The sequence below is a fragment of the Mesocricetus auratus genome, unplaced genomic scaffold (assembly GCF_017639785.1).
Source record: "Mesocricetus auratus isolate SY011 unplaced genomic scaffold, BCM_Maur_2.0 Super-Scaffold_100013, whole genome shotgun sequence".
Classification (NCBI taxonomy): domain Eukaryota; kingdom Metazoa; phylum Chordata; class Mammalia; order Rodentia; family Cricetidae; genus Mesocricetus; species Mesocricetus auratus.
This window is the reverse complement of record NW_024429196.1, coordinates 65,720,062-65,747,094: the sequence shown is the minus strand read 5'-3', so window position 1 is coordinate 65,747,094 and position 27,033 is coordinate 65,720,062. Positions and strand designations below refer to the sequence as shown.

Genomic DNA, 27,033 nt, shown 5'->3' with positions numbered 1-27,033 from the left:
CCTTAGAGAACCTCTCCATTGATTCTGGGAATGGGGGAGATGAGAACCCACGTCACATTTGATAGGTCTGGAATTGGGGACAAAACATGGATCTACCCATGAGGGTTTGTGCCACCAATGTATGCTATGGTACAGTGACTGGTGATGCACCCTGTGGGGTGGAGAGTGCTCCCTCCTCAGTGAGGTGAACATGTAGTGTCTGCTGATGGTGGTACAGCTGGATGGCTACTGGAGATTTTGTGTGTGTGTGTGTGTGTGTGTGTGTGTGTGTGTGTGTGTGTGTCCCTGTGTGTCCATTAGAACAAGCCTAAGAATGGGAAAGCACGATGTACTCTTGACACTTTAGACAGCCTTTTGACCTGTTGTTTCTGTTATCAACATATACCAGAATACATTTTACTGAGAGAGACTATGCTTACTGGTTTGGTTGTTTGTGATTCTCCTGCAGAATATACAGTATCTTGATGTCAGTGACCTCATTGCAGGGCACAAGGCCTTTCTGTTGCCCTCTTCATTGTAGCATGTTGAGCAGGTTAATAATTCATGAAGTCTCCATGAAGACTGAGAGTTCCTCTCACCTAGCCTTCAGTCCTAAGCGTCTTTGGAATGGGTGGTAGAACACAGCTGGGGTGAACCACTGAGGTACTCTGTCCTTGCTGGCTCTTTAAGCTGAAATGGCAGGAAGAATGACTGCAAGAGCACCGTCTATCTCTCTAAGCTGAAGTGGCAGGAAGAATGAATGCAAGAACACCGCCTATCTCATTTTCTTTTTGTGTCATGCTCTCATTTAAAAGTCTTTTCATGCTGAACTGATATTTATAGAATTTTACTAATTGGGATTAGGTTTTTTTCTGCCGAATCAAAGTAAAATAAGATCATAGGACCGGATGTGATGATCATTCGCCCTGTGCCCTCCTAGTGGTGGGGTCTGAGGAACAGTGCTGTGTGCACACCAAGGGCTGTTCTCTCAGCTGCAGCCAGGTACCTCCGCCATGTGACACATGCTTAGGACAGAGCAGGGAAGGAGGGGTCTGTGACCATCCAACAGGCCTTGCCTTTCTTTACATTTGTGTTTCTGTGGGGTGTGTTTTGGTAAAAGTGAAGATAATAATAGCCATTTCCTTCAGAGTAATTAAGTTATAGAATTGTACAAAATGTTCCGGAAGTGAGATACTAGAATAGTATTTCCTCTTGCCTGAGTTTAGAAACCTCACTTCCAGGAGTTGCTCCTAGTCATTGCATTTGGTGAACAACTCTGGAGCTGCTGAGAATTCTTTGTGGTGTTGTAGCCATTATTTGCTCTAACTTCTAAAACTTGCCTAGTTCTTGAGTACTGCATGGTGGGTAAGGATCCTCCTCTCAAAGCAGCATGCTCAAACTTTGAATAAAGGTTAGTACTAAAGGTGTATTCTGGGCGTATGTTCTTTCCAAGTAAGGTAAAGCTCTGTAAAAAGTCATTTAACTTCTGTTTGAGGGTGTGTTAACTTGGACTAGGATGTAGCTTATTGATAGAGCTTCCCTGGCATGAGTTAGTGCCCGAGATCCTTCTCAGCACCATAAAAGGTAAATGAATAAAATAAAATAAATCATTAACTTAAGCATTCTAGATGATTCTCCAGATAACCGTATAAAACTTGTTGTTGTTGCTGTTTTGTTTTTGTTTCTTGAGATGGGTGACAGAGATCCCCCTATCTCTGCCTCCAAGAGCTGGGATTAAAGGCATGCGCCACAGTCTGGTCCATATAAAATTTAACACTACTGAAATGCAAGGTAAAAAATTTGATATTTTTAAAATGCGTGTGATGTATTCCCAATTCCAGGAACATCTTTTAAAAGTCTCTTATAGGGTGATTTGTATTCATGTCTACGAGTGAGTGCCCGCCTTATTGTGGGGGCTGTCACAGGAAGGAAGTGTAGCTCTCGTTAGATAATAAAACCATGGAAGAGACTGTTCAAATAGAATAAAGTCTCGTATGTCTTGTTGTCTAAACATTCCTGCACAAAGTTTTAGTACAGTTAAGTATGTTTAACAAGCCCAGATGTGACAGGAAGTTAATCAGAGCAGCGTTACACCCAGGAACCTTTATAACGAACCTTCAGAAACAGCAGCTGCTGAGGACAGTTAGGATGAAGCTGGAACTCGGTATAGACAGAAGTGCTGTGGGAAAGGAGGAGGAGGTACCCGAACCAGTAGAGGTGCAGAGAGATGCCCAGAGACACAGGGAACATGTTTTCAGCACATGCAGCAGTGTAGAGGAGCCCAAGACAGCAGGCTGAGTGAAAGAAGGCATATAGGATTCTGTTGAGAATAGATGGGCACTTGGGGAAGTGTGACTATGATTAGAAGAGCAACACGAGGAGTCTTGTGATGTGCAGAGAGTGTATGGGCAGGAGCCACACAGGCTGTGAGCTAGTAAACCTGCACAGAGCCGCAGATGCACACACCCACACACTGAGCACATGCACAGTGGGTATCTGAACACGCTCTATGTGTTGTGCTGTCAGGTTCTTGACTTTGATATCATACAGTAATTATGTGAAGCCTGAGCCGAATTTCTATATGTGGCCTTAGACACATGATCCGGGCTACAAGCGTGCTGGGCATTGACTTTGCCAGAGGCCACATCACTCAAGATGTACATTTTTTGCCAACATGCTGTGAATCTGAAATTATTTCAGAGTGAAAAGCTCTAAAAGCCAAATGTTTCAATTTTATGCAATTCAGCTGAATAGAAAGAAGTGCCAGTCAGTACATCCCACAGAGCTAAAGCAGTCTAGGGGGCAACACCCTGTTCCTTGGGCTTCTCCTGCTTAGAGGTCAGACCTAAGGGCTCATCACGCTGGGCAGATACTCTTCTGTGGAGCTGCATCACCATCTCTTACTGTTTGTGCTTTTTGTTGTTCAAATGTCCACTATATAAAATACTATTGATACACGCTGAAACTATTAACATAAACTATGAAAACATTAGCAGCTCTTGCCTGTTAATGGTCCTGTCCTGTAATCTGACAGCTATTTGGTTGCTGAGTTTTTTAATCCAAAAGACAATTTTAGAAGTATCTGTGTGTAAAATGTCACAGGTTTTACAGTACTCCATGATGCTGTTACAAGTATTATAGTTTTTTGAAACTTGTGTTTCTTGACACAGTATGAAGACATTAAATTGCAGGTAAATTACAGATTTTTAAAAAGTAATTCTTAGTCTTAACTATCTTGAATGGAAAATGACTAAATTTTTTAAACTTATGTTTAATTCAGTGTTTATTACTTTTCTTCTTACAGAGTAGATTGTGGTGTCCCCATGGCAGCTTTGGGGTTGTCGGTTATTAGTGCATCAGTGCCCTAAGTAGGAACTGATTATGGCATCTGAAATAGGATCTTTTTGTGTCTGTTTGAAATGGATGATGCTGCTGAAATGTCTGACACTAATAAGATCCTGAATATGCCTTGGTAATGGAGTTAGGGGAACACTTCAAACTTCTGGGGGGGAAATCATTGTGTCTCCTTCTTTCTGAGGGGTGTGTGTGTGTATGTGTGTGTGTGTGTGTGTGTTTCGTTTTTTACCTTGGGTCTATTTTTTTTTTTTTTAGAAATCCAGTTTAGTGTGGCCAAACTATGTGGTGATAAATTACTTATGATTTATTAGAGCTTGCCTGAGAATTCAGAAAGCAGGAAGCCACAAGCCATAGAAGCCAAGCACACATCTTAAATTCTAGCAGCCAGAAGCTAGGAGGTGGTGTGTACACCTTTAATCCTAGGATTTAGGAATAAGAGGTAGACAATCTCTCTAAGTTCAAGGCCACCCAGGGATAAAGGAGATTGACTCAGTCTAAAAGAGTAACAGATCACACACCTTTAATCACAGCACTAGAGGAGTATAAAAGATAGAAACAGGGTCTTCAGTGGTCAGTAGGAAGCATTCAGTCTCCAGCTACGCTGAAGAGAGACAGCAGTTTGAGACTTGGTGAAGAGCTCACGGGTGGATCAGCCCTTTCAGCTTGAGCGAGAGATGAGAGCTAATGGCCAGCTAGCTGCCTTGCTTCCCTGACCTTCAGGTTGAACTCCAGTATCTGTCTCTGGGTCATTTATTTTTCGTGTTACAAACCTGCCCTAGATAGGCCACATGTGCCTCAGGTAGCTATGAATGTAATATAACACACAACTTACTTTGTAAGATTTGGGATGGTTTTTTGGAAGGGGTAATCTGATTGCATGGTTGTCAGGGTTGAATTTTGCAGGTTACAACGTCGTGTCACAATGTCTGAGGGTAGGACATGGTTGCAGGGTTAGGCTTAGTGTTTACCTTGCTTTCCTAGAATAGCAAGTAACTTAACTATAAGCCAGGGTTCCTTTCCTCCTGGAAGTTCTCTGACCTAGACTGTGCTCTGGTTGTCAACCTGAGATGTTCTTTAACCATTTTCTTTCAGGTTCTCTGCCATCATCTCACCACTCTAATCTTTATTGTTCTTGACACAGCTCAGTGGATGATGTCAGGCTCCACACGGGACAAGCACATGGTTTATCATGCAGCAGAGGGAAACTTGCTCCCTGGAAGCTCAGCAGTTGTCTTTTTTTGTTTCTTGTATTTTGAGAAACAGAGTTTCTCTGTGTAACAGCCTTGCCTGTCCTGGAACTCACTCTGTAGACCAGGCTGGCCTCGAACTCACAGAGATTCTGCCTGCCTCTGCCTCTTGAGTGCTGGGATTAAAGGCATGCTCCACCATTGCCTGGCTTGATTTCTTTTAAAAGTCATTTTAAGTTCCATAATCCACACTCTCCTTTCCCCAACCCTGAAGATGTTGAGACATGATTAGACATCCTCCCAACATAAAGAATTAAGATGAGAACCCATAGGGCCAGTAATTGACACACATTAAGTCATCATCGTAGTCAAGGAAGTAGCTGGCACCTTCACCCCTCTACAGACAATCTTGAGTCAGCTAAAATTCGATATTCTTTAATTAAATTCCTTTTGATAATTACTAAACTGATCTTTGATTTTGAATGGCTTATTTTGGAATTGCTTCTTTTAAACCAGCATACCGACTCTCTGAAGTGTTTGAAGCATGCTAATGTGTTTTAGAGTTGAGTTTCACTAACGCACTTGTCAGTCACCAGGTATCTAGCAGATACATTGACTGTTGAAACAAAACAAATGAAGAGGTGTCCTCTTCCTGCAGGCTTTTCCTGAGTACACACAGCTCTTTGTAGATGTATTCAGGGCCCTGAAAGGTGATGAAATCTGAAGCCTGGGTAGGGCTGAGAGAATCTAGTGCTGAATTTGGATTCTAGTGCTGTACCTGATTCTGGGGGAGCAGGACAGGGGAGGGAGAGAGGGAAGAGAGAGAGAGAGAGAGAGAGAGAGAGAGAGAGAGAGAGAGAGGGAGGGAGGGAGGGAGGGAGGGAGGGAGGGAGGGAGGGAGGGAGGGAGGGAGGGAGGGAGGGAGGGAGGGGAAAAGAAGAGGAGAGGAGGAGAGGAGAGGAGAGGAGAGGAGAGGAGAGGAGAGGAGAGGAGAAGAGAAGAGAAGAGAAGAGAAGAGAAGAGAAGAGAAGAGAAGAGAAGAGAAGAGAAGAGGCCTGACTGCCTTCCCTTTTTGAGAGTCTGTTGTTGACAGCATGTTGTCTGTGAATATTAGCTGCCAGTTACTGGCCAGTGTGACATTGCTGATGGTTAATATTGCCCCCTCTTGCCCAGACAGAAACCTTAAGAAATGAGTACTTTTACCTCGCTTGTGTAGAGGATAAAGTGACAGCTTGGAAATGTTAAACAACTTATAGCTGGCAACGGATTTCTAGCTGGGGTTTGTGGAAACTGCAAGGATTTCACACAGGTGGAGTGTGTGAGAGGCTGGAGGGAAACCAGGAAGTGCGCTGTGCAGTGGATGAGACAATGCTGAAGGGCAGCCAGGGGCAGCAAGGATTTGGAAGTGTTCAGGGCCATCTACCAGAGATGGGCGTCCCTGGATGGACACACTGTTGCTTGACCTGTCGCTGACTGCTGCCTCACATGTACGGAACCTGTGCTTATGTGTGGCTTCCCCAGGAGTCAGAGGAAACTCAGACAGGGAAGCCAGAGGTATGCAAGCATGGACTGTAGGCAGATAGTGGAGTTGCACAAACCACTCTGCACAGTTGCTGTGACAGCAGAGTCACCCAGAGCAGTGTGACAGAAACCGGGCAGCATCTGCAAATGGGCTAGGACCCAGCTTGGGATGAGAATATCTGCATCTGTAATGAGTCCATTCTTCTGTGAACACAGGCCTGGCAGGAGGGTGACTGGAAACAGGAAGTACACATGAGCGAGTAGTACTGAGTGTGAGGGCACACGCAGCATCCAGCTGTGCAGCTGGGGAAGGTTACTTTCCTTCTCTGTTGTTGGAGCTAACATTAGTTGGTGTGTGTAGATTAGAGTACAAGAAAGCCCAGAGCATTCAGAGTACTAGACAATATGTATTTGATGTGAGATCATAAATCCTATTACAGAGTTTTGAGGCCTGTCATTCCTAGAGGATGGCATTGTGCTCAAGAGTTATTGTGACAGGAATTGGAGCAATACTGGGGACAGAGGTGGGTCTCAGTCATTGTACTATGTGCTGTTTGCTCTGTTTGAAATTAATTACATCAGAAAGTTCCAGATGGAACAAGACCTTGTTAGGGATCTTCAGTTCACCCACAACACTATTTTCCTCTAACACAGCTAAACAGTGTCACACAGCCGGTGGTCTCAAACATCTGTCTTTAGGGAAAACTTTAGGCTGTAGTGTCTGGCTTCCCCAGACAGCCAGGTCCAGGCAGGAGCTGGGTTCATAGAATGCTCATCTGTTGTGTGACATACACCACTCACTGTCCTTGCATGGACACTGCTCGCCTTCACACTGAAGGGTTCTATGCTCTTGCATGGGCATGTCAATGCTGGGGTAACAGTTCTGTATCCATTTTTAGATGGCACACTGACTGACTAGCCAGGTTACATAGCTGATAAATAGCAAAGCTAAACCTGGGCACTTTGTATAGCACTGTGATGGCTCCATGGTTCTTAAAGAATGTTTGTTTTCATTATATATATGTTGTCTCCATGCATCTGAGTACCAATTCCCATAGAGGTCAAAGGCACCAGATCCCCTGCAGCTGGAGTTACAGAAAGCTATGAGGTGCCCTGTGTGGGTGCTGGATATTAAACTCTGGTCCTCTGGAAGAGGAGGATGTGATCATAACTGCTGAACCATTTCCATTCCTGCATGTTACTTCCCCAGTTTTCCTACTGTGTAAAATCCACTTACAAATCTTACCAGTTTTTAAATGGCACTGTCATTCACATCTAAAACTTTCCCCCTTCCTGAGACAGTCTCATGGAGCCAGGAGTTTGATGCTTTAGCTAGTTTGGCTAGCATTGAGTCCCGGGTGTGCCTTTCCCCACCCTTGGCTGTGCCAGAGTTACAATACTTCACCACCGTTCCCAGCTTTTTACATGGTGTTGGGGAATCCAACCTCAGGTCCTCATGCTTGTATGAACACTTTCCCCACGGAGCTGCCTCTCCCTCTGTGATCACCTTATGATTTGAAATGTTGTGCCCCTTAAACACCCCTCCCCATCAACCTTCATTCTACCAGTTTGTAATGGTGGCTACTCCAAGTGCTTTAGTATAGTCACACAGTAATGTAATGTTCTCGTGGATCATGGCAGAGTGGGTGTCCAATTTTTCTTCCTTTTTCAGGCTGAATGACACTCTATATTTGTGTTCTTACTGTATTTGTTGAGGGCTTCCTATGTTCCAGGTACTGAGCTAGTTGAGAATATATTAAAAAGAATGAAATATGGATGTAGTCCTCCAGGAACTCAATTCTGCCTGTGTTTTTTTTTGTTGTTGTTGTTGTTTTGTTTGTTTGGTTTTTGGTTTTTACGAGACAGGGTTTCTCTGTATTGTTTTGGAGGCTGTTGGCCCAGCCTGGCCTCGAACTCACAGAGATCCGCCTGCCTCTGCCTCCCGAGTGCTGGGATTAAAGGTGTGCACCACCACAGCCCAGCCTGCCTGTGTTTTTATATTAGGTCAGCCTCAAAAGATTAAGCACAGGCTGGAGATATGGCTCCGTGTTTCAAAGCACTTGCTGCTCCTGCACAAAATGGAATTTCAGTTCCCAGCACCCACTCAGGTGGCTGAAAACTGTATGTCTAACTCTGGGGATTCACACAGACACATAAATCTTAGGAAAAAAAGAAATGAGCCGGGCATTGATGGCGCACGCCTTTAATCCCAGCACTCAGGAGGCAGAGGCAGGTGGATCTCTGAGTTCGAGGCCATCCTGGTCTACAGAGTAAGTGCCAGGATGGACTCCAAAGCTACAGAGAAATCCTGTCTGGAAAAACGGTAGATAGATAGATAGATAGATAGATAGATAGATAGATAGATAGATAGATAGATAGATAGATAGATAGATAGAAAGAACATCAAAAGCTTCTGGTTACATTAGTGGAGAGTTACCTGAGGAGTCCATGCTGAGCAATGAGCAGCTCTGCTGTGCAAGAGCAGGAGTGTCATGGGAGGTCTTGCAGCAGAGGGGACAAGTGCTCAGTAATGGAACGCAGCCCAGCAGATGGGGACCCCGGGGCTGCCTCCCCTGTCCAGTCCCTTGTTGGAGCTCTCACCCCACCACTCTGCTTCCTCAGCTGAACTAGATGCAGAGCACGCACAGAAGGTTCTGGAGATGGAGCACACCCAGCAACTGAAGTTGAAGGAGCGGCAGAAGTTCTTTGAGGAAGCCTTCCAGCAGGACATGGAACAGTACCTGTCCACAGGTTACCTGCAGATCGCAGACAAGCGAGGTGAGCTGGGCCATTCTAGGATGCCTGCAGAGTGGGGCCTAGGGTATATAGTCCTTGGTGCGTAGACCCCAATCAAAGTGAATGTCACGGGCATGCCCGAGGTGCCATTATTTTGACTCTTCCTTTAGTTCTAGGTTCCAGTTGAAACATTTAAAAAATACAGAATTTTTGGTGTTCAGGCACTGCAGAAAATTGCCTTAGCTAGAATGGAAGGGCCCTCCGAGCAGTAACCTGGTAACTTGGCTGTTGAGAGCTGCTGCAGACTTCCTACACAGACAAGCATCCTACTTCAGGAACTTTCTTCACCTGTAAGGGTGGAGCTAAGTAAAGCTTAAGTTAGAACATCAGTCAACATAAAAAGATGTTCTTAGTGGGTGTGGCATATTAGACTCATTCCATGAGATCAGAAACAGCATTTTCTTCATTTCAAAAGTTTTAGTTAAAGCCATGGAACTTCATGTCCAGAATGTGTCTGCAGAGAGTGCATGCCCAGCTGTGACCTCAAGAGCTCTCCTTGGCAGGTATCCCATGAATGCTGTCTCCAACATTTGGGGTCTCCAAGGCAATCCAGGCTTCACTAAGACAGCTTCATTGCAGTGGCCTCACTGGGAATCTATGCGGGGATTTCCTCTGACAAAAGCCTGCCTTTGTGGCTTCTCTTTACATGGAGGAAGAGTCCACAACCCCTTTCCTTTATCCTTGTTGATTCTACAGCCAGAACCACACAGCTGAAGCTACCATGTTCTGATTTGCCAAGGCTGCAACCTGAGCTCCTCTTTGACCTGCATTTGCATAAGCTTTCAGTTATTGATGGTTTCCTGTGCTGCTTAAGCTCCTTAAATTCCTTCTTACATGTTGGAAGTTTAGCTTGGTGGAGTCTTGCCTTGTGGCCCGCTCCCTTTACTCCAGTTAGCATCGGCTTTTCCTTAAACTTTTTATCTCCTTGGACACTGAACTTCATTACAGCATTACCTTTTCTGGCTCTCTTTTTCTCTTCAAAGGTGCATTTTTATTTTTACTTTATTTATTGATTTATTTTGCTCTTCTCATTGCTCACTGTTTTCCCAATCCACATTCCACAAACAAGGAGCATGGTCAGGCCTGTCACAGCAGTGTACCACTCTGTGATATCAACTTCTTAAACTATACCCGTGGCAACTCTTAGAAAAGAAAGCATTTAATTGGGGGCTTGCTTCAGTTCCATTATCATGATGGGGAACCTGGCTGCACACAAGTAGGCGCTGAAGCAGTAGCTGAGAAGTGTATCCTGACCCAAGGCAGAGAGACAAAGATTATTGGCTTTTTCCCCCCTTTTTGAGACAGGGTTTCTCTGTGTATAACCCTGGCTGTCCTGGAATTCCCAGAGAGCCTCCTGTCTCTGTCTTCCAAGTGCTGGGATTAGAGGCATGAGCCACCACAGCCGAGCAGACTACTAGACTTTTAAACCTCAAAGTTTACCCCCAGTGACATATCTCTTCCAACAAAGCCACACTTCCTTATCCTTCCAAGCAGCTCACCAGCTTGGGACTGAGCATGCAAATTTATGAGCCTGATTCTAGTCTCCAACCATACCACCACCCAACCTCATGTTTCTTTCATTCCCAACACTTTCCCGGAGCCTCTGATTTAAAAAAAAAAAAAAAGTCAAACAAAACCAATAAGACAAAAAATTTCCAAAACAACAATTACATGTGTGAATTTACGCACACACACACAATATAGAGTTCATTTTGTGTTGGTCAACTACTCATGGGCAAAACTTGAGAAAACTGATTTTCCCTTTCCCAACAGATGTGAGTTGTAACAGCTTGTTGGTTAGATTTAAGACTGTATGCCCACTTCCACGTCTCTGTGCTTGTCTAGTTTGAACTTTTGCAGATACTGCACATTGTGTCACAACCCATGAGTTCATACGAGTGTATAGTTCATCTGTGAGAAGGAAGGCACTGTTTCCTTGGAGTCAGCCACCACCTCTGCCTCATAACAATCGTTCAGCCTTTTCCACATTGAGGGGAAGAATTTGATGAAGCTATCTTTTAGGACTGAATGCTCCAAAGTCTCTCACCCTCTGTACATTGTACAGTTGTCAGATGTATGTTTGTCAACACCCATCTACAGCAAGAAGCAGCTTTTCTGATGCAGCTTTAGCATAATTATACTAACAGTTTTCCCCTTAGGCCTATGGTCTTTCTGTGTAGTCTCAGGTGTTGGCCTACTTTAGCAATCTCAAGGTATGAAATGGGTTTTAACTCCAATAACATCTGAGCCACTATTGCACTAGTGTATCTTGGAGGCATGTCACTGGGTGTACAGTTGGGTGATACTGATTAGTATTTTCCTCTTCCTGTAGCATGCTGTCAGATGATTTTCTATTTCTGTGATAAGATCCTGTGACCAAAGCAAATTACAGAAGTTTATTTGGGGGCTTACATTTTCAGAGGGTTAAGATTCTGTGGGTATCATGACAGAGAGCATGGGAGTCAGGCATGGTACTGGAGCATCTTGATACATAAGCATGAGGCATGCACACGCACGCGCACACACACACACACACACACACCACCTCCAACAATCCTTCCCAATTTCGCCAACTAGGGAGCAAATATTGAAATATATAAGCCTGTGGGGATATTCTCATTCAAACCACCACATATGCTAGTCAGTAGGGTTAAGATTCTAGCTGGGCAGCAACTTGATTTTTCAGTGTTTGATGACATTAGTGGTCTCTTCAGCAATAGGGCCTTACAGTTGGGCTGTGGAGTATAACCATTAGCCTTGGCAATATTATTTTACTCCTACTTTGTCTTTCTTTCATTGAATCTGGATGTTGACTTTCACAGTTCTCTGATGCACAATTATGACAACCTTATATTTGTTTTAAACCTATAACTACAGATTAGGACATTCCACTGTGGTTTTGTTAAAGTTACATTTCATTAAGTAGTAGTTGGTGATGCCTCGGTACCAATTGTTATTGGCAAGATTCTGCTTTAAAGTGAGCTAAAGTGTTCCGCAGGGTCTCATAGGCTGAGGGCCCCTAACCCTGCCTCACACAGGAGAGCACCAGTCTTCCAGCCTAGTGTCAACAGAGGAAAAGCCACCCTGGCACATGCTAGACCCCACCTCACCCCATTACCATGTTTGTTCTTGCTTCAAGCTCTTCAATGAACTCAGTCTGAAGTTTGATTGGAATTGAGTGTTTATAAGACTCACAACTGACCACAGTTCAGGATTGGAGCACATTACTCTCCTTGTTTATCCTGAGAGGATGAGCATACCCTAGACACTGTTTATGGTTTCCATGGAAACTGTACCAAACCATCTTTAGTTTTCAAACACATTAGCCTGCCACACTGCTCATAGTCTTTGCTTCTGCACAGGTTACGCATTTGTAGCCAAGCACGGCAGTACTTGCCCGTACTTCCAGCACTCAGGAGAATGGCAGAATTGGACTTTCTTCAGGCATCTTCTTCTGATACAAGGCCTCACTGTGTAGCCCTAAGTAGTCTGGAACTAGGCTGACAGCCAAGTAAGAGATCTGCCTATTTTTGAGGGCTGGAATTAAAGGCATTAAGGACATCTTTTTTTCCTGACTGAGATAAAAACTTGATTTTCTTCATCTGTAGTAAGGGAACCAACGCAATAATTTCCTATTGGGGTGCCATTTTAGCTGAATTTGACAACTTTTGATATTTAACACTCTAAATATTTTGTCATTAATGTTTATTAATATAAAGGTTTTCTACTTACCCTTTGTTGACAGTCTCTCCTTCAGTTAGGGCGGCTCATGTCAGTCATTAAGGAGGAGGTGAATTGACATCCCAAGAGGGTGGGTGTGACGTTCTCATTGTTCTGCCCGTTTTTTACTTTTAAAAGCATCTGAATAATACAGCTGTGAATAAGTTCTGAACACATACAACTCCAGTGTTTGGGAGTTTGAGGCAGGAGAATCGCATACTTGGAAGAGAGAGGAATTGTTTTAGGTGGAACTCATGCTCATGTCTCAGCCTCCCTCCCCTATGCTGTTTATTTCATTCCCCTCTGGATTACCAATGGCTTTGGCCTATCCTACAAGTCCTACACACCCTTTCCAAGCTTAAGTCACAGCCAGAAGAGACAGATGAAACCACAGTACCCATTCACCCCCAAGAGACGCACTGGCTCAGTATGACATTGTCACTTTATCTACATACATGCCAGTGAACTAATCTAACTTCTGTCTTTCCCATCAATGACACAGTTCTATCTGGAACTGAAGGCCCTTACTGTCATAGAGGGAGTGGCTATTTATGCCCATGTCTTCAAGTCCTGTGGCTTTGTTCTGTGCTGCAGGGTGGAGATTTTATCCACTGCACCTATAGTTATTCTCTGCTCACCTCACTCTCATCTTCAATTTGTGACCCTTTGGTTCTGTGGTCCATCTTAGAAGCGTCTCTGAAACTGACTTAGTATAGGTACCTGTTATATTTCTGAGGCCCCTCACTTTGTAGGGGGTCTCCCTGTCTGTGAAGCCTAAGGTACATAATACATCTATCTCAGGCCACCTCATTTCTAGGATTTCCTTCCTGGCTGGTGGTGGGAGGAGACCTAGCATCAGCCCTGAGAAGCACACTGCTTTGGGCACTCAGGCTTAGTGGTCCTGGCCAACTGCTGGTGGGCTGCTGTTCTCATTGAACAACCATGAAAATGTCAATTGCGATTTTGGTTGTGGTGGCCTAGAAGGGAATTTCCTGATTTCCTACTGGCCCATGGAAACAGCTCCTACCTATGTGTTGCAGGAGCACTCTTTTCCCCTGCAAACAAGAGGTTAGGGTCAAACGTAATGAAAGATGACTTAGGGCAGGTTTAATGTCATTTGGGAGAAAATAGTGTAATTAGCCGAGTAAAAATGAAACTCAGCACTTACCATGAAAAAGGTGTGATTTCTTTTGTCCTCAGAGCCCATGGGCAGCATGTCATCCATGGAGGTGAATGTAGACATGCTGGAGCAGATGGACCTGATGGATATCTCTGACCAGGAGGCTCTAGATGTCTTCTTGAACTCCAATGGAGAGGACAGCACTGTGCTGTCCCCGGGTTTAGGTAAGAGTCAAGACCAGACCAGTGTCAAATCTTTGAACTCTCAGCATCTTTCATGAACCCTTAACTGGGCTAACTTGAAGTATCCAGTTCCACTGCCTCCAGTGAGTGGGGTCTCTGTTGCTGAGATAGGACTGGGTTGGGAATGTGCTAGCTCTCCTGTGTGGCTCACAGTCTCCCCTTCGTGTAGCTATGGCTTGTGGAATTCCTCTAAGGGCACTCTGATTTCATGTTCATTCATCAGGACTTGCACCCTTAACCCTGAACAGCACTCCACAAGCCTCAGTATTGAAGGTCCTTATTCCTCTGACTTCACCCTCCTCTCAGCCCTCTGGAGATAGGAATGACTTGGTCACAGTGACTGGTTATCTGTAAAATGTTTATTCCTCCTAAGTCCTTGTAAAATTGGAGAGATGCTGAAATCATTAATCTGAGTTCTGAGTTCATCTTAGCACCAGTATCTATGGATTGAAGGGTGAAGGATATGCTAAGAGCCAGGCATAACCTGGATTATTTTAGCATATGCCTTCACCCTTTAAGCACAATGCTTAACAGGATCCTATGTGACTTTACCAAGCACAGCACAGATGTTCAGCCAGCTCGTTCGCCTGTGGTTCCTGCAAGGAGAACCAGGCTGTGTGGCCTGAGGAGGGCAGCCCTGTAGTACAGCCTCAGACAGTTGTCCTCAGTAGCAATTCCCAACTGCAATACCTTTTTTCCTTTCTTCAGCAGAGCTTGAATCCAACCCCTGTCAGAATGAAATGACTCTTCAGATTCCAAATTCCTCAGAATCAGCACTCCAGCCATCTGCCTCACCCTCTGCCTGCACTGACCTGCACACCGCTGAAGCCCCCCTCATCCAGTCTGACGAGGAGGATGTACAGGTGGACACTGCCTTGGTCACATCACTCACTGACAGAAAGTCCACCCCAGATGACAGTGATGACAGTGACTCAACTCAGGACATTTAAATGACTTGTCAGCTGCGTACAGAACCTCCTGCAAAGCCAGGTTCTTTAGAGGTTTTTGGTTTTTCAGGATTGCTAATGGTGCGTGAGAGCCATTAGAGAAGAGATCACAATAAAGCTATGGACTAAACATGAAGCTGTGGGTATATGGGGTTGTGCACACATCTGATATGATCAAGCATTCCTAAAGGAACACAGGTGTGCAGGGCCACTGAGAAGGGGCTCGGAGGGAATAGGGCCTGAGCCAGGCCATGTGGGCTCCATGCCCTGGTATAATTTGGGGGGGGCGGCGGCAGCATGTAACCAATAGTGGTCAAACTGGGGTCTGAAAAACTTAATTTTGTACCCATCAGCTGAACTATCTTCAGGCCAAAACCTGTTATCAATACTAGAGCACCTGGTTCTCAGCAGAAATAAACTTGACCCAAAGCAGTCTGGCTGGCTCCCGCACAGGGAAAAGCACCCAGGGCAGTAGCCCCTGTCCCCACCAGAGCCACAGCAGCATGGCTGAGCAGTAACATGAAAATGCCACAGCAGCCCCACTGACCAGAGAAGACAGCCCACCCTTTCCACAAGACAGACAAAAATGTCCAAAAAACTTGTTTTTATTATTAAACCTTGTAGTACAAACCTGAAAAGTAAACAAAAAACTGGCAATAAACCACACGAAGTCCTCCCTCTTGAGGGAGGGGTGCAGAGCAGCGCTAATAAATTAAATGTCAAACTGTAAGCCATAGGCGAAAGTTTACTGTCAAAAAGAGGGAAAAGTACACAGCAAGGCCATAAAAACTGGACAACCACATGGGAAAACACTCGACTGTTATGTAATCGTTAAATATTCCAAAACAGTTCAGTCTTCTGCAACAACAACCACCAAAGTGGATCCTAGGACATTCCTGGCAGTCACCACTGGCAAGCTCAGTGCAATACGGGTAGCTACGGACTGATCCAATTATGAAACAAAGAACAGCTTGTGAAAACAGTTTCCCTTTTTTATTCCACACATACTGTACACACAACCGGAGAAGGGCAACAGCTACTCCATTACCATGTTTTGTTGTTGAGTGATGTAAGCAGCACTTATAAATGTTACAAGAAAAACCCTGTAAGCATCCAATCCAGCCGATGAAGAAACTGAAATGTAAGGCTTTTCTTCATCTTCTCACCCCTCCCCTCCCCCACCAAGAAAAGGCTCAAGTATTTAAAACAATTTACAGGATTATGTACAAAGGGGGGTGGGATTCTTTTTTTCTTTTTTGTTAAAACATGAAGAGAAAAAAAAAGACAAGATGGGCACAGATGTATTTTCACATTCAAAAAGAACTGCAGACTTAGTGGCTCTAAGTGTGTTAAACAGAGATTAATGCTGATGAGAGTGAGAACAGGCGGGGATGGAGGTGGAATGTCAGGGGATTGCACTGGTGACAGGGAAGCGCTTACAGTCAGCCACTGTTCCCTTCCTCAAGGGTGTATTTAAACGTTCTTTGTTTTGGTTTTTTGTTGTTGTTGTTCTTTTGATTTTTTTGTTTTTTTTTCCTTTTTTCTTTTTTTCTTTTTTTTTTTTTTCTGATAAAGTAGCCAACAGCACCAAAAAATAACAGAATGGATTTCCTAATGAAATCAGGCACAGGTCTCCCTCAGTGACCTCCAAGGCAGGCAGTCTTTGTCCTCGTCCTCTCTCTTCCTCGAACGGATGCATAGTGGTGTGCTGGTATGAAACCTAGTCACTCAAAACTCACATTTTGCCTTCAGCTGCCATAACCGCCCAGCTAAACAAATGAGGCGCTCCGGTTCCAAAAGTTACAAACTCTCCTTGCACGAGACAGAAGAAAAGACAGCCAAAGTAAAGCCATTTCAAGTTTCGTGTGTGTGTGTGTGTGTGTGTGTGTGTGTGTGCGCTATCCCTTTTCCCAATCTAGAAAAATCTGCTCATGTGAATGATGGTCTTAAAATTTGTTCTCCGAACTTCACCCTCTTCAAAAATGGGTTAAAAAGCCTTTATTCCCCAACAGTTACCAAACAAAACAAAAACAAAAAACAAAAAGGCTTTTGTCAGCCGTGGGGGCAATACAAATTAACACAACCCCTCGAAGGTTTAAACAGTGAGTGTACGGCAGCTTCCAAACCTGACTGCAATATCTAGATATCTACGTACAAAAACAGTTTAATGCTAAAACAAAATCAGTTCTCTAAAACCAGAAGAAATTCTTCTTTAGAGCTAGTGCAAAGACAGCTTGTATCCTACAGCAAGTACTCCAAACTAGAATATAGTAATTACAAAAAAATATATAAGTGACCATGGGTTCGGCATCTTCATGAGGATGGCAGCCGAGATGGCGGCACGTCCACAGTCGCTCTCTTACGGGGGCCTCTTTTTGGTGTGGGTTTGTTGAGACAGTTCTCAATGTCGCCATGTTTGCCAGACACTTTGCCACATATCTGGTTGACCAAAGTGATGATCTGTTCCTGCCAGGAGGAAAGACAGACAGCAACAAGTTAGTGCAGCAGAGGGGCCCAGGCAACAACCATTACCTTAGCATGAGGATTTATGCTGACTTATGAGTGTGTGGCACCAGAATGGGGCAGGCTTTCTAAATAGCTTTTACGATTCAGAGATGCGAGCCGGGCGTTGCTGGCGCATGCCTTTAATCCCAGCACTTGGGAGGCAGAGGCAGGCGGATCTGTTTGTTCGAGACCAGCCTGGACTACTAAGCAAGTTCCAGGACAGCCTCCAAAACAATACAGAGAAACCCTGTCTTGAAAAACCAAAAGATTCAGAGATGCAAAGGACTTGTGCACAAGAAGCTTCCTGGGGCTAGAAAACAGGCTGAGAGTGAGGATATACACCTCCCTCCTACAGGAATAACTGGGCTCCCAACACCCATTACTGCTCACAGCTGCCTTGTAAGTTAATTCCAGCTACAGGGGATCTGATTGCCTTTGGCCTCTAGTGTACTTGCATCCCCACATACATAACTGACCCTGCATCAAACAGTTGGGGGCCAGGGTGAGAAGCTCAATATGAGAAGAAAAATCCAGAAATTAAGAGCATTGGCTCACTGCTGCAAAGGGTGAACTAACCCAGGCCAATGCAGGAGAACGGCAGGCTGACCAACCCTGAAACTACCAAAGCCCAGAACCAGGGATATGAGTTGGCCCACCCTAATATCCACCCCATCTATGGCCTTCTGGACCAAAACTGTAAGACCTAGACCAATGAATCTTTGCAGTGAACACTTGCAAGTAAAGATAAAAGTATGAATAAAAGGGTTTACTGCATGACTCAGTGTTGCACTACAGCTTCCATGATGAGTTGTTTCCTCCCCCCCCCTTTAAATTTTATTTTATGGGGGCAGAGGTTTAACAAGGGCAGATATCAAGTGACAGGACAATGGGATATGGGTGCATGATGTGAAAAACAGAATAGAAAAGGAAGTTTCAAAAAACAAAAATACACCAGCGGCCAGATCTGAAATTACATATCCAGGACAAGGAGAATGGCCAGCTATATTGCTGCCTTCTTCCGAGAACAGTGCAGAAGAGGAGGAGGGGTGTGGGAGTGAGAGGTCTGGAATCTCTAGCATGTCTGTCATTGGCCTGCGCAGGAGTGCTCATCTGTGGGCTGCAGGGGGCTTGAAATGCATTGATCCTACAAACTATATTTCCCAATCAAACCAGGTGAACTCAATTGAGGAATGGAACTGACCTCTTAACTACAGCAAGTTTCTGGCAAAGGGAAAGGCTGTTAAGTGCAGATTTTCCTTATCCATCTAAACCAGGGACTGGACATCAGACCACCAGATAGATGTGCTGCTGTTCTTTCAGGATTTTGGTCACGGTAAAATGTACATCTAAAAGACCAGGTGGCTTTCCCATCCCACTGCTCAGCACTTTCGGGGAAAAAGGCTTCAAGCTTCCCTGATCATGTGGTCAACACTGCACTAGCTGGGGGCTTTGGAAGAAGCCTGTCATGCAGGATGCCAGACAGTTATTCACTGCTGGGATTTCATTTTAAGGACATTGTGATATTTACTGTTCATGTAACAAAGTAGGGACCATAGAAGTGTGTTACTGTCACTGAATACAACAGGAGTGCGTTCCCACCTCATAACTTAGACCTACACTCTCAGCAAGCCTGGGACAGGTAGAATGCACATACTGTCCATCTGATGGTGCTTTGGGAAGCACAACCAAGGAAGGAAGTAGGGGAGCAGCAGATTCTGTTGCCAGCCTTAGAACAACTAGAAGGCGATCCTGGGCCCACATGGATAATGTACTACACATCCAGCTGGGGGACACACAATAGTGATGGCCACTGTCCAAAGGATGACACTGCCTGAAGGGCACCAGGCACTGGACACACCAGCATTGGCATATTCCAGAGGAGCTGCAGCCTGAGAGCCTGGAGGTGGCTGCTTGAGATGTTCCCGACCGGAAGGGCTACAGAAACAACAGCAGCTTCAGACAGAATGTGCCTCAATGTCACTGAAGGTGGGCAAAGCCGTAAAGTGTAAACACTATCATAGAATGTAGAAGACCAAATGGAACGGTAAATAGCGCGCCGTTAGTGAGAAGATCAGGTTTCTTTTAGAACAGATGTTCTCAACCTGTGATTTGAGACCCATACTGGGGGGTCAAACAATACCTTCACAGGGGTCACATACCAGTTATTCTACATATCCCGTAATTGCAGTTACGAAATACCAACAAAAATATTGGGGGTGGGGGGGTCCAGCACAACACGAGGAACTGTATTAAAGGGTTGCAACAATTAGGAAGGTTGAAAACCACTGACTTAGAAGGCGAGGTGTATGTGATGTGTAGAACCTGATGTAGAACCCAAGACCAAGATCAGAAAAAAGTGTATGAGACTGAGGAGGCAGTGTGCATCACATCGACAAATTGTCAACAGGTGAGTAGCACAGGGAGCCGTAGTCCAAGACTTGCAAGGAACTGTGCCCCCAACCTAAAGCATTGCACTATGGAGCACAGGCCGTGGAATCAATGGGGAGTGAGGGGGCAGCCATGAGCAGTGGCCTGTGTCAACATCAGGCAAGGTGCACCACCACCTTCAGCCCTGACTCACTGGTTACTTCAGAGGTACAAAAACATGCTCACAGTAAAAAGTCCCATCACCTGGGGCTCAAATGCCCCCACCACAACAGCACACGGTCCATAGCCACAAAAGTCCACAAAGTGGCTTGTTCTCACGTCTCCTGGCTGCACAGATAAGGATCAGGGAGGCTGGAATTCACATTCGCTGTCTTGTGAGGTTTCCACTTCAACTGCTCTCTATACTAAGACTAGAACCCGGGCCAAGTACAGTACTCCATTTCCTTAGTAACTGGGAACCAGTACTTTACACATTTAAGTCCTGCTGGCCAGCATGGCCACTGGCTGCACAAGGTCAGGTGAAAAAAAGATGGTTTAGCAGCTGCTGGCCAGGCAGCTTGATCGTGAGAGGGTAATAGGCTCAAGAGAGCAAGGCCACCCTGAAGGCCAGTGTGACCCTCAGGATATCCTAGCCAGGAAGGATATCAGTGTGGGAGAAAACTGTAGCAGCTGCCTGGCCAAGAAGCTGACAATCACTGTGTTGTGTGCAGAAGGACCACAGGGGAAGAGTATCCGGGGCTGGTAGTACAGCCACTGGGCAATCAGAGCTGTGCCAGACAGACATTTAACAGGCTTAGGAGCCAGAGCAAAATGCTCTGGAGAGCTTGACTAGTCATGAAGGTACAGATGCTTCCCAGAATGCGGGGTCAAGGCAGAAGGCCATCTCTGGGTCAGACACCTCCTGTGCAAGAAGCAAACTGGGTGAATAAATCTGGCACAGAATCTCAGTGTGAACAAGGCAATGTGGGAAGAGGCTAAGAACACTGTATACTGGGCATTGTAAGAACACTGTATACTGGGCACTGAGGACAGACAGAGGCCAAAAGACCCAGCACAATGCAAGCTACCACATCTCCCAGTCCACACACGGATGGCCAGCATCCACATTAAGTCACAGTAGCTGCCTGCAACCTCCATCCTGCAAGCATGGCCACACCCTGAGCTCATTCATGTCATCCGGGCTAAGGAGGGCTCTGGGGCATCCAGGGCCCTGCCCAACTCAGAACTGACCTCATCATAGCGGTACATCAGTTTCAGCCCACGGCAAGACTTCTGTTTCTCCACATGGCGCAGTGCACACTCCAGACAGAACACAACATTCTCGTTCTCCTGTACCACCTGTAGGGAAAGGGTACAAGCTGAGTTCCAGAATGTGGTCCACACATGTGCCCAAGCCAGGGGTCAGTGACTCACAACAGTACAAACTGTTAAGACCCCTTGTCTTCAACAAGGTTGGGAATGAGGCAGGGGAGCAACCTCTGCATTAGTTCTCCAAGCCCCTCCAGATCTCTGCTGCAGACTTCCAGAGCCCTCATCATAAAGATAGAACATAATTTGTCAATATTGGCTAGGAAGGCTTAGTGTTCAGACTTGGGGAGTTTTTGGTTTGTTTGTTTATTTATTTATTTATTTATTTACTATATATACACAGTGTTCTGTCTGCAAGTATCCCTGCAAGTCAGAAGAGGGCACCAGATCTCATTACAGATGGTTGTGAGTTATTATGTGGTTGCTGGGAATTGGAACTCAGGGCCTCTGGAAAACCAGCTAGTGTTTTTAGCCACTGAGCCATCTCTCCAGCCCCCCAGAGACTTAGGGAGTTTCTAACCAGAAAATGGTGGTGGGGCTCCTAATCTTAAGTACCCCAGAGGGTCTGCATGATGCTACCTACCAGGCATATGCTTTGCTTCCTGAGGTCACATAAAAAGACACTGATACCTAGCGGTGGTGGCACACACCTTTAATCTCAGCACTCGGGAGGCAGAATTAGGTGGATCTTTGTGAGCTTGAGGCAAGAATGGTCTACAGAGAGACTTCCAGGAGAGCCACTGCTACACAGAGAAACACTGCCTCAAAAACCAAAACCAAATAAACACTGACAATCAGGGAGCCTACAAGGGCCTGTGTACTCTCATGCTTTGTGGAGACCAAGTCCTATCACCTCTATAAAGAAATAAGAACAATGATCCAAACACTTGAATGACAAATATTTGTCAGGCCAAAAAGGCTTATTCTTGGAAGCCTCAGTGCAAACCTGTTGCTCCTTTCAAGGATTCCGAGGGCTGATCACAAAGTAGTTTGGGTTTTTGAACAATGCAGGTTATTAGCATTGATAAAACACCATCAATGTAAATAAATCTTCATTGCCAACCTGACAGAATTTAGAATCATAGAGTAAATACCTCTGGGTACATATGAGGGTGTCTTCCAAAAGGTTTAGTTGAATGTGGCTGCCACCATCAATGGGGCCATGATCTGAGGAGGCCAAGTCCAGGGCAGGGAGACTCACCATGGATAGGTAGCACAGGTGCTGGCAGACCTGGCACCTCCTCTCTGACGTTTCCAGCTGCAGCCACTTTCGAGGCTTTTTCTTTCCATCCGCCACTGTGCTGTTGCTGTCATGGCTACCATAGCGGGCGGAAGAGTGAAGGCCAGCCTCAAAGAGCTGTCTGCGCTGCCGCAGCTCTGTATCCCTGTACAGGGGAGTGGCAGGCACCGTGAGAAGATTGCATGTCCACAGTGGATGCCTCCTCCCCTTCCAGAGAACATGCATGACTGCTTTGGGCTAGACTTGCCCTCCAAAACAACACTGACAGGCCATGGGGTGAGTGAGAGGCACAGCAAGCCTTCCTAAAGCCTCATCGAGGAATCATGTACTTCAAAGAAAAGGGCAGATAAGCCTCAAAGCCATGTGGGTGACTGGGTTTTGCTTAGGGTTACAGATATTCTTCTCCAAGCCATTTTACCTATTTGCTGGTCCTACCCTTTTAAGACTACACCTAGCTGTGGACACCTCTAGGCTCTCACCAAATATCATCAGAAGCTCGCTGGAGAGGGAGAAGCCTCACGAGGACTCAAGGGAGGTTAGGAGTTCAACACAAAGGACCATGTACAATATGTGGCCTGTCCTTCAGTGACTAGCCAAGGGATACAAGCTGGGCCAACAAGGGGACAAACCATAATCACATGATACTGCTGCCTGCATGCTCTATGGTATGTGTGTCTGGATCTGGCAAGAGAGCCTCTCCATACCACCACCCCAACACAAACACCTAGAACAAAGGATTACAAATTGGGGAGTGCAGCATCACCCACAAAGGAATGGATAGCTTGAGACCACTCTTCATACTGGTTCACCAAGACCTCTGAGTCCTGATATCAATCATACAGGAAGCCAACAGGAGAAAAGCCCTGCCCAACAATCAGATGTCCCATGAAGTCTTGGGACCAGAGTCTACAATACCTGAGCTCGTCCAGAAGGGCTGAGATGGTACTGAGGGTAGGACCATTTTCTTTTTTTGCTTCTGCTTGTGCAATCTGGTAAAGCAACTTCTCCATGGAGAATGGCTTAGCTATATGGCGGCGCTTCATCTCCTGAAAGAGAGTCACCATTACAAGGGTCTGTAGTAGTGAGCAGCCAAGTTCACAGTGGCAGGTAGGATGTGGAAATTTCCCAAGTGGCAACTGAACCTGGATTATTGCGGTTAGCTGCACAGACACTTTGTTTGCCTGGAGAATAGCACCGGATTCCAGGAAAGTCCTAGTGTCTCATGGCCAGCCATGAGGCAGTGCCACAGCTCAGGATGGTCAGACATGTTCTACGGGTTCAGATCCAGTGTTTACATTGAGTATGTCTGTTTGGCCTCCCCACAACTGTGGGATGGCCAGTAATGGAAGTCAAAAGCCTTCATGATAATAACCTCAACTTTTTCCCTAGAGGAAACTTCCAGCCATCTAGTGAGAATCTGCAACCCCAACAATGCAGGTGACCTGCTCTGCTTACCTTGGCAGTCTCGAAGCCCATACTCGTCCACTGGGTGGTAGCAAAGTGCACTGTTTCTGAGACGCTGTAGCCACAACATACTTTGGACACAAAGGACCCGGGAAAGCAGACAACAAACTGGCCACTCTGCTGCACAGTCCTGTGGACCTTGATCCCCTCTTTACACAGCACCTCTGGGGAGATCTGGGGAGATAATGGCACTGAGCTACATGGCCCTCCTTGATCAGTCAGGCAAACCCTCTGCCCATGGCATAAGGACACCAGCCAGGTTATGTTGAGATCCGGTTGACAAGAACCGTGATGGAAGGGCTGCTAAAGGACCGGATTATAACTCCCCTTCAGGAAATAACATAAAAATCATGAAACACAAGTAAATGGCAGTCTAAGAGGTTTCTGCAAGGCAAGGACCACGGTAAGCACATAGCTCCTTCCGCCTAATGCCCTCAACCCTTTTGGAGCTCTTCTGTCCCTTACCCAGCATAGTCAGGGGTGGCAAAATAATAAATTTCTGTCCCCTGGAAGACCCCACAGCCCTTGCTATATAGGTGGACAACAGACTTACCATGACATTGCTCTCCAGCATCTGCAGCCCTGGGGTACCATTAGCCTGCAGCAGGGTATGGACCACATCCTCCAACTTGTTCTCCTCCTCAGCAGGAATGCAATACCTGGGACATTGGAAACACAGGAGACATTTGATGGCACTTCTTTTTTGGCATGGACAAGGCTCAGGACGGCTGGGCTGCAGTGCTGGCCCGGTGCCTTGCTTTGCCGCTGTTGGCTGATTGTGCCCAGCAGAGCCAAACCACAGGCACTGTCTTATACACACGGCTCACTTTACACAGATCTGACCCACAAGGTGGGCCAAAAACCCTTCAAATCAAAGTCAGATATAGTTAAACCTCCTATAATTCAGAAACAGACACAAGTGCATATTCCCTTGGCTTATTGTGTGAGTTCTCTGACACTGCTTCAGCACAGTCTAGTTCTCAAACACAGAAACAGGATTTGATGGTGTTCCTGACAAGCAACAAAGGTACATGGGAACCATCGTCAAGGCACCAGAGAGGACCTGGAGCTACTGGTCTGGAAGTGCCAAGGTCAATGCCCGTGTTTGTGCGTGCATGCGTGCTTGCATACACACACACACACACACACACACACACACACACACACACACACACACACACACACACACACACAGCTCATTTGCTCAGCCAAGGCTGAGAAACAAGGAAAGTCAACAGAAACCTAGGGAACTCTCTCTCTCTCTCTCTCTTTACCAAAGTGTCAGAAAACAGCTTGAGGAAAATGTAGTTTCTAAAACACACAAGAGAAGGAGGACAGAGGCACACATGAGAGCACAGAGTGACCACATGTCTCCAGGACATACATACTACAGCTCATAGAGACCTTGGTGGGAGAAAAGGCTGTAAATGTAGGTGACTTAGTCAATGGGAGAGGCTAGACCTCACAACAATAGCAGAGGGTTGAACTTTTTCCTGGCACCATCTCAATGCCTCAAGTAGCCCACCATCAAGAAAGTGTCAATTATGCCATGTGACTTCCTGGATCACACGGTTATGAGCAAAAAGTCTGAAGAACAGATGCCTACTCATGACCTACAGGGAGGGATCCAGCTACAGGGCAAGGTCAGCTATCTGAAAGACTGATGTCTGGGCAAATGGCTACCATGCCAGACTGGGATCTTACAAGGAAGCCATCAGATCCCCCTTACCACCAATGAGAACAGGGGAGCAGAGTCGGAGCTGTTGGGCCCCAGTTGTAATTGCCAGGGGCTCTTCCTCCCTCTTCTTCACACAGACAATTCCAAAACCTGGCCAACTACCCCAACATTCAACCATCTATTATGCAATTTTATCTCTTTTGTAGCAAATCTTGGTCTCAACGGTTGAAAGGCGGTACCAGTCATTTTTTTTTCCCTTAAATGTTTACATCATTTCAAAGCCACTACTGGCTCGTGCAGAAATACTGAGTTCCTAACATAAATTACACGTAAGAAAGCCATGCACCAAACACTTCTTTGTTCATAACCCTGGCTCTACTTTCTTCTATACTATGATGAGCTGAAGGATAACACTTTAAACAGCTCACAGAAACTCACGTTTCGCCACCTGAATGGGCCACTTCACACAATACAGCATAATTTACTTGAACACAAGCTTAAGTCATCTGAGAGGAAGGAACCTCAGTTAAGGAAATGCCTCCATAAGATCCAGCTGTAGGCAAGCCTGGAAGACATTTTCTCAGTGATTACTGAGGGAGGACCCAGCCTATTGAGGGTTTTGTAAGAAAGCAGGCTAAGCAAGCCATTTGGGAGCAAGGCAGCAAGTAGCACCCCTCCTGTGGTCTTTCCATCAGCTCCTGCCTCCAGCTTAAGTTCCGGTCTTGCCTTTTAATGATGAACAGAGATATGGAAGTTTAAGTCAAAGAAACCCTTTCTCCACAGCTTGCTTTTGGTCATGGTGTTTCATCACAGCAACAGAAGCCCTCACTGAGACACCCACATGTTCACATGGCAATGCCACAGGTCACAGGAACACTGAGTGGGACCTTGACCACAGATTCTCAAGGAAAAAAAGCTGTGCAACACTCCACAGCTGCCATCTGTCCTCTGTCTCATGACCACTATGATCTGGCTCCATGTATGTTGGTCCACACCACCAGTCTCACCCCAGCAGGCCCCATAGGATACTGGAGATCATACTAAACACACAGACCCATTTACATGGCTTATATTACTCTATATCTTTTACTTTTATTTACTTATTTTTGGAGACAGGTTTTTTTGGAAATCCACTTACCTCTGCCTCTGTAGCAAATCCTACTGGCGTGAGCCACCACAACCGGCATTTTTATTTCTTTTACCACTGTCCTGGGTTTTTTTTCTCTCTCTCAAGCCTACATATATTTTTAAACACAAAGTAAACCTTTAGAGGTTTTTCGTCATCTGAATCTGACTTAACTGTAAATCTTTATGGTTTTTTCTTGGTCACGTGTCTTATCTGCTAAAAAACCACAGCTCTTTAAACTGCTCTTTCCAAGATGGCAGGCTTAAGTTCATCACCAGTACTGGCTGCGCAGTCTCTGCTTGTCTCTAACAAAACAGAGCCCATCTGAGAAAATGCTGCTACCAAGAAGCCATGCTTTTCTCGGTTCTTTTCTTTTTAAAATCCCTTTTAAGCTTTTGTCATTTTATGTGGAAATTCATGATCCTACTTCTGACACCATAATGTAACATGCAGCT

At 45.6% G+C, this 27,033-nt stretch overlaps 2 protein-coding genes across 6 annotated transcripts in view; one reads left to right on the top strand and one right to left on the bottom strand.

The window, feature by feature from the left end:
• Positions 1 to 15,301, top strand: part of Dtnbp1 (dystrobrevin binding protein 1) — an 85,596-nt gene extending 70,295 nt beyond the window's left edge. Inside the window, exons 8-10 of one of the 2 annotated variants that reach the window (XM_005066340.3) lie at positions 8,667 to 8,822; positions 13,761 to 13,904; positions 14,634 to 15,301. In XM_005066340.3, coding sequence (XP_005066397.1) covers positions 8,667 to 8,822; positions 13,761 to 13,904; positions 14,634 to 14,872 — 539 coding nt within the window. In that variant the 3' untranslated portion in view covers positions 14,873 to 15,301. Of the gene's footprint in view, positions 1 to 8,666; positions 8,823 to 13,760; positions 13,905 to 14,630 lie in introns of both variants that reach the window. The other variant, XM_013110612.2, reaches the window with a different exon arrangement.
• Positions 15,302 to 15,458: 157 nt separating this feature from the next.
• Jarid2 (jumonji and AT-rich interaction domain containing 2) overlaps positions 15,459 to 27,033 on the bottom strand; it is a 167,316-nt gene continuing 155,741 nt past the window's right edge. For all 4 annotated transcript variants that reach the window (XM_005066341.4, XM_040755905.1, XM_013110611.3 and 1 more), the window contains 6 exons: positions 24,328 to 24,433; positions 23,766 to 23,948; positions 23,226 to 23,356; positions 22,272 to 22,455; positions 20,993 to 21,100; positions 15,459 to 17,335 (listed from right to left, as the gene is read on the bottom strand). In XM_005066341.4, the coding sequence (XP_005066398.1) occupies positions 17,183 to 17,335; positions 20,993 to 21,100; positions 22,272 to 22,455; positions 23,226 to 23,356; positions 23,766 to 23,948; positions 24,328 to 24,433 (865 nt within the window). In that variant the 3' untranslated portion in view covers positions 15,459 to 17,182. The remainder of the gene's footprint in view (positions 17,336 to 20,992; positions 21,101 to 22,271; positions 22,456 to 23,225; positions 23,357 to 23,765; positions 23,949 to 24,327; positions 24,434 to 27,033) is intronic.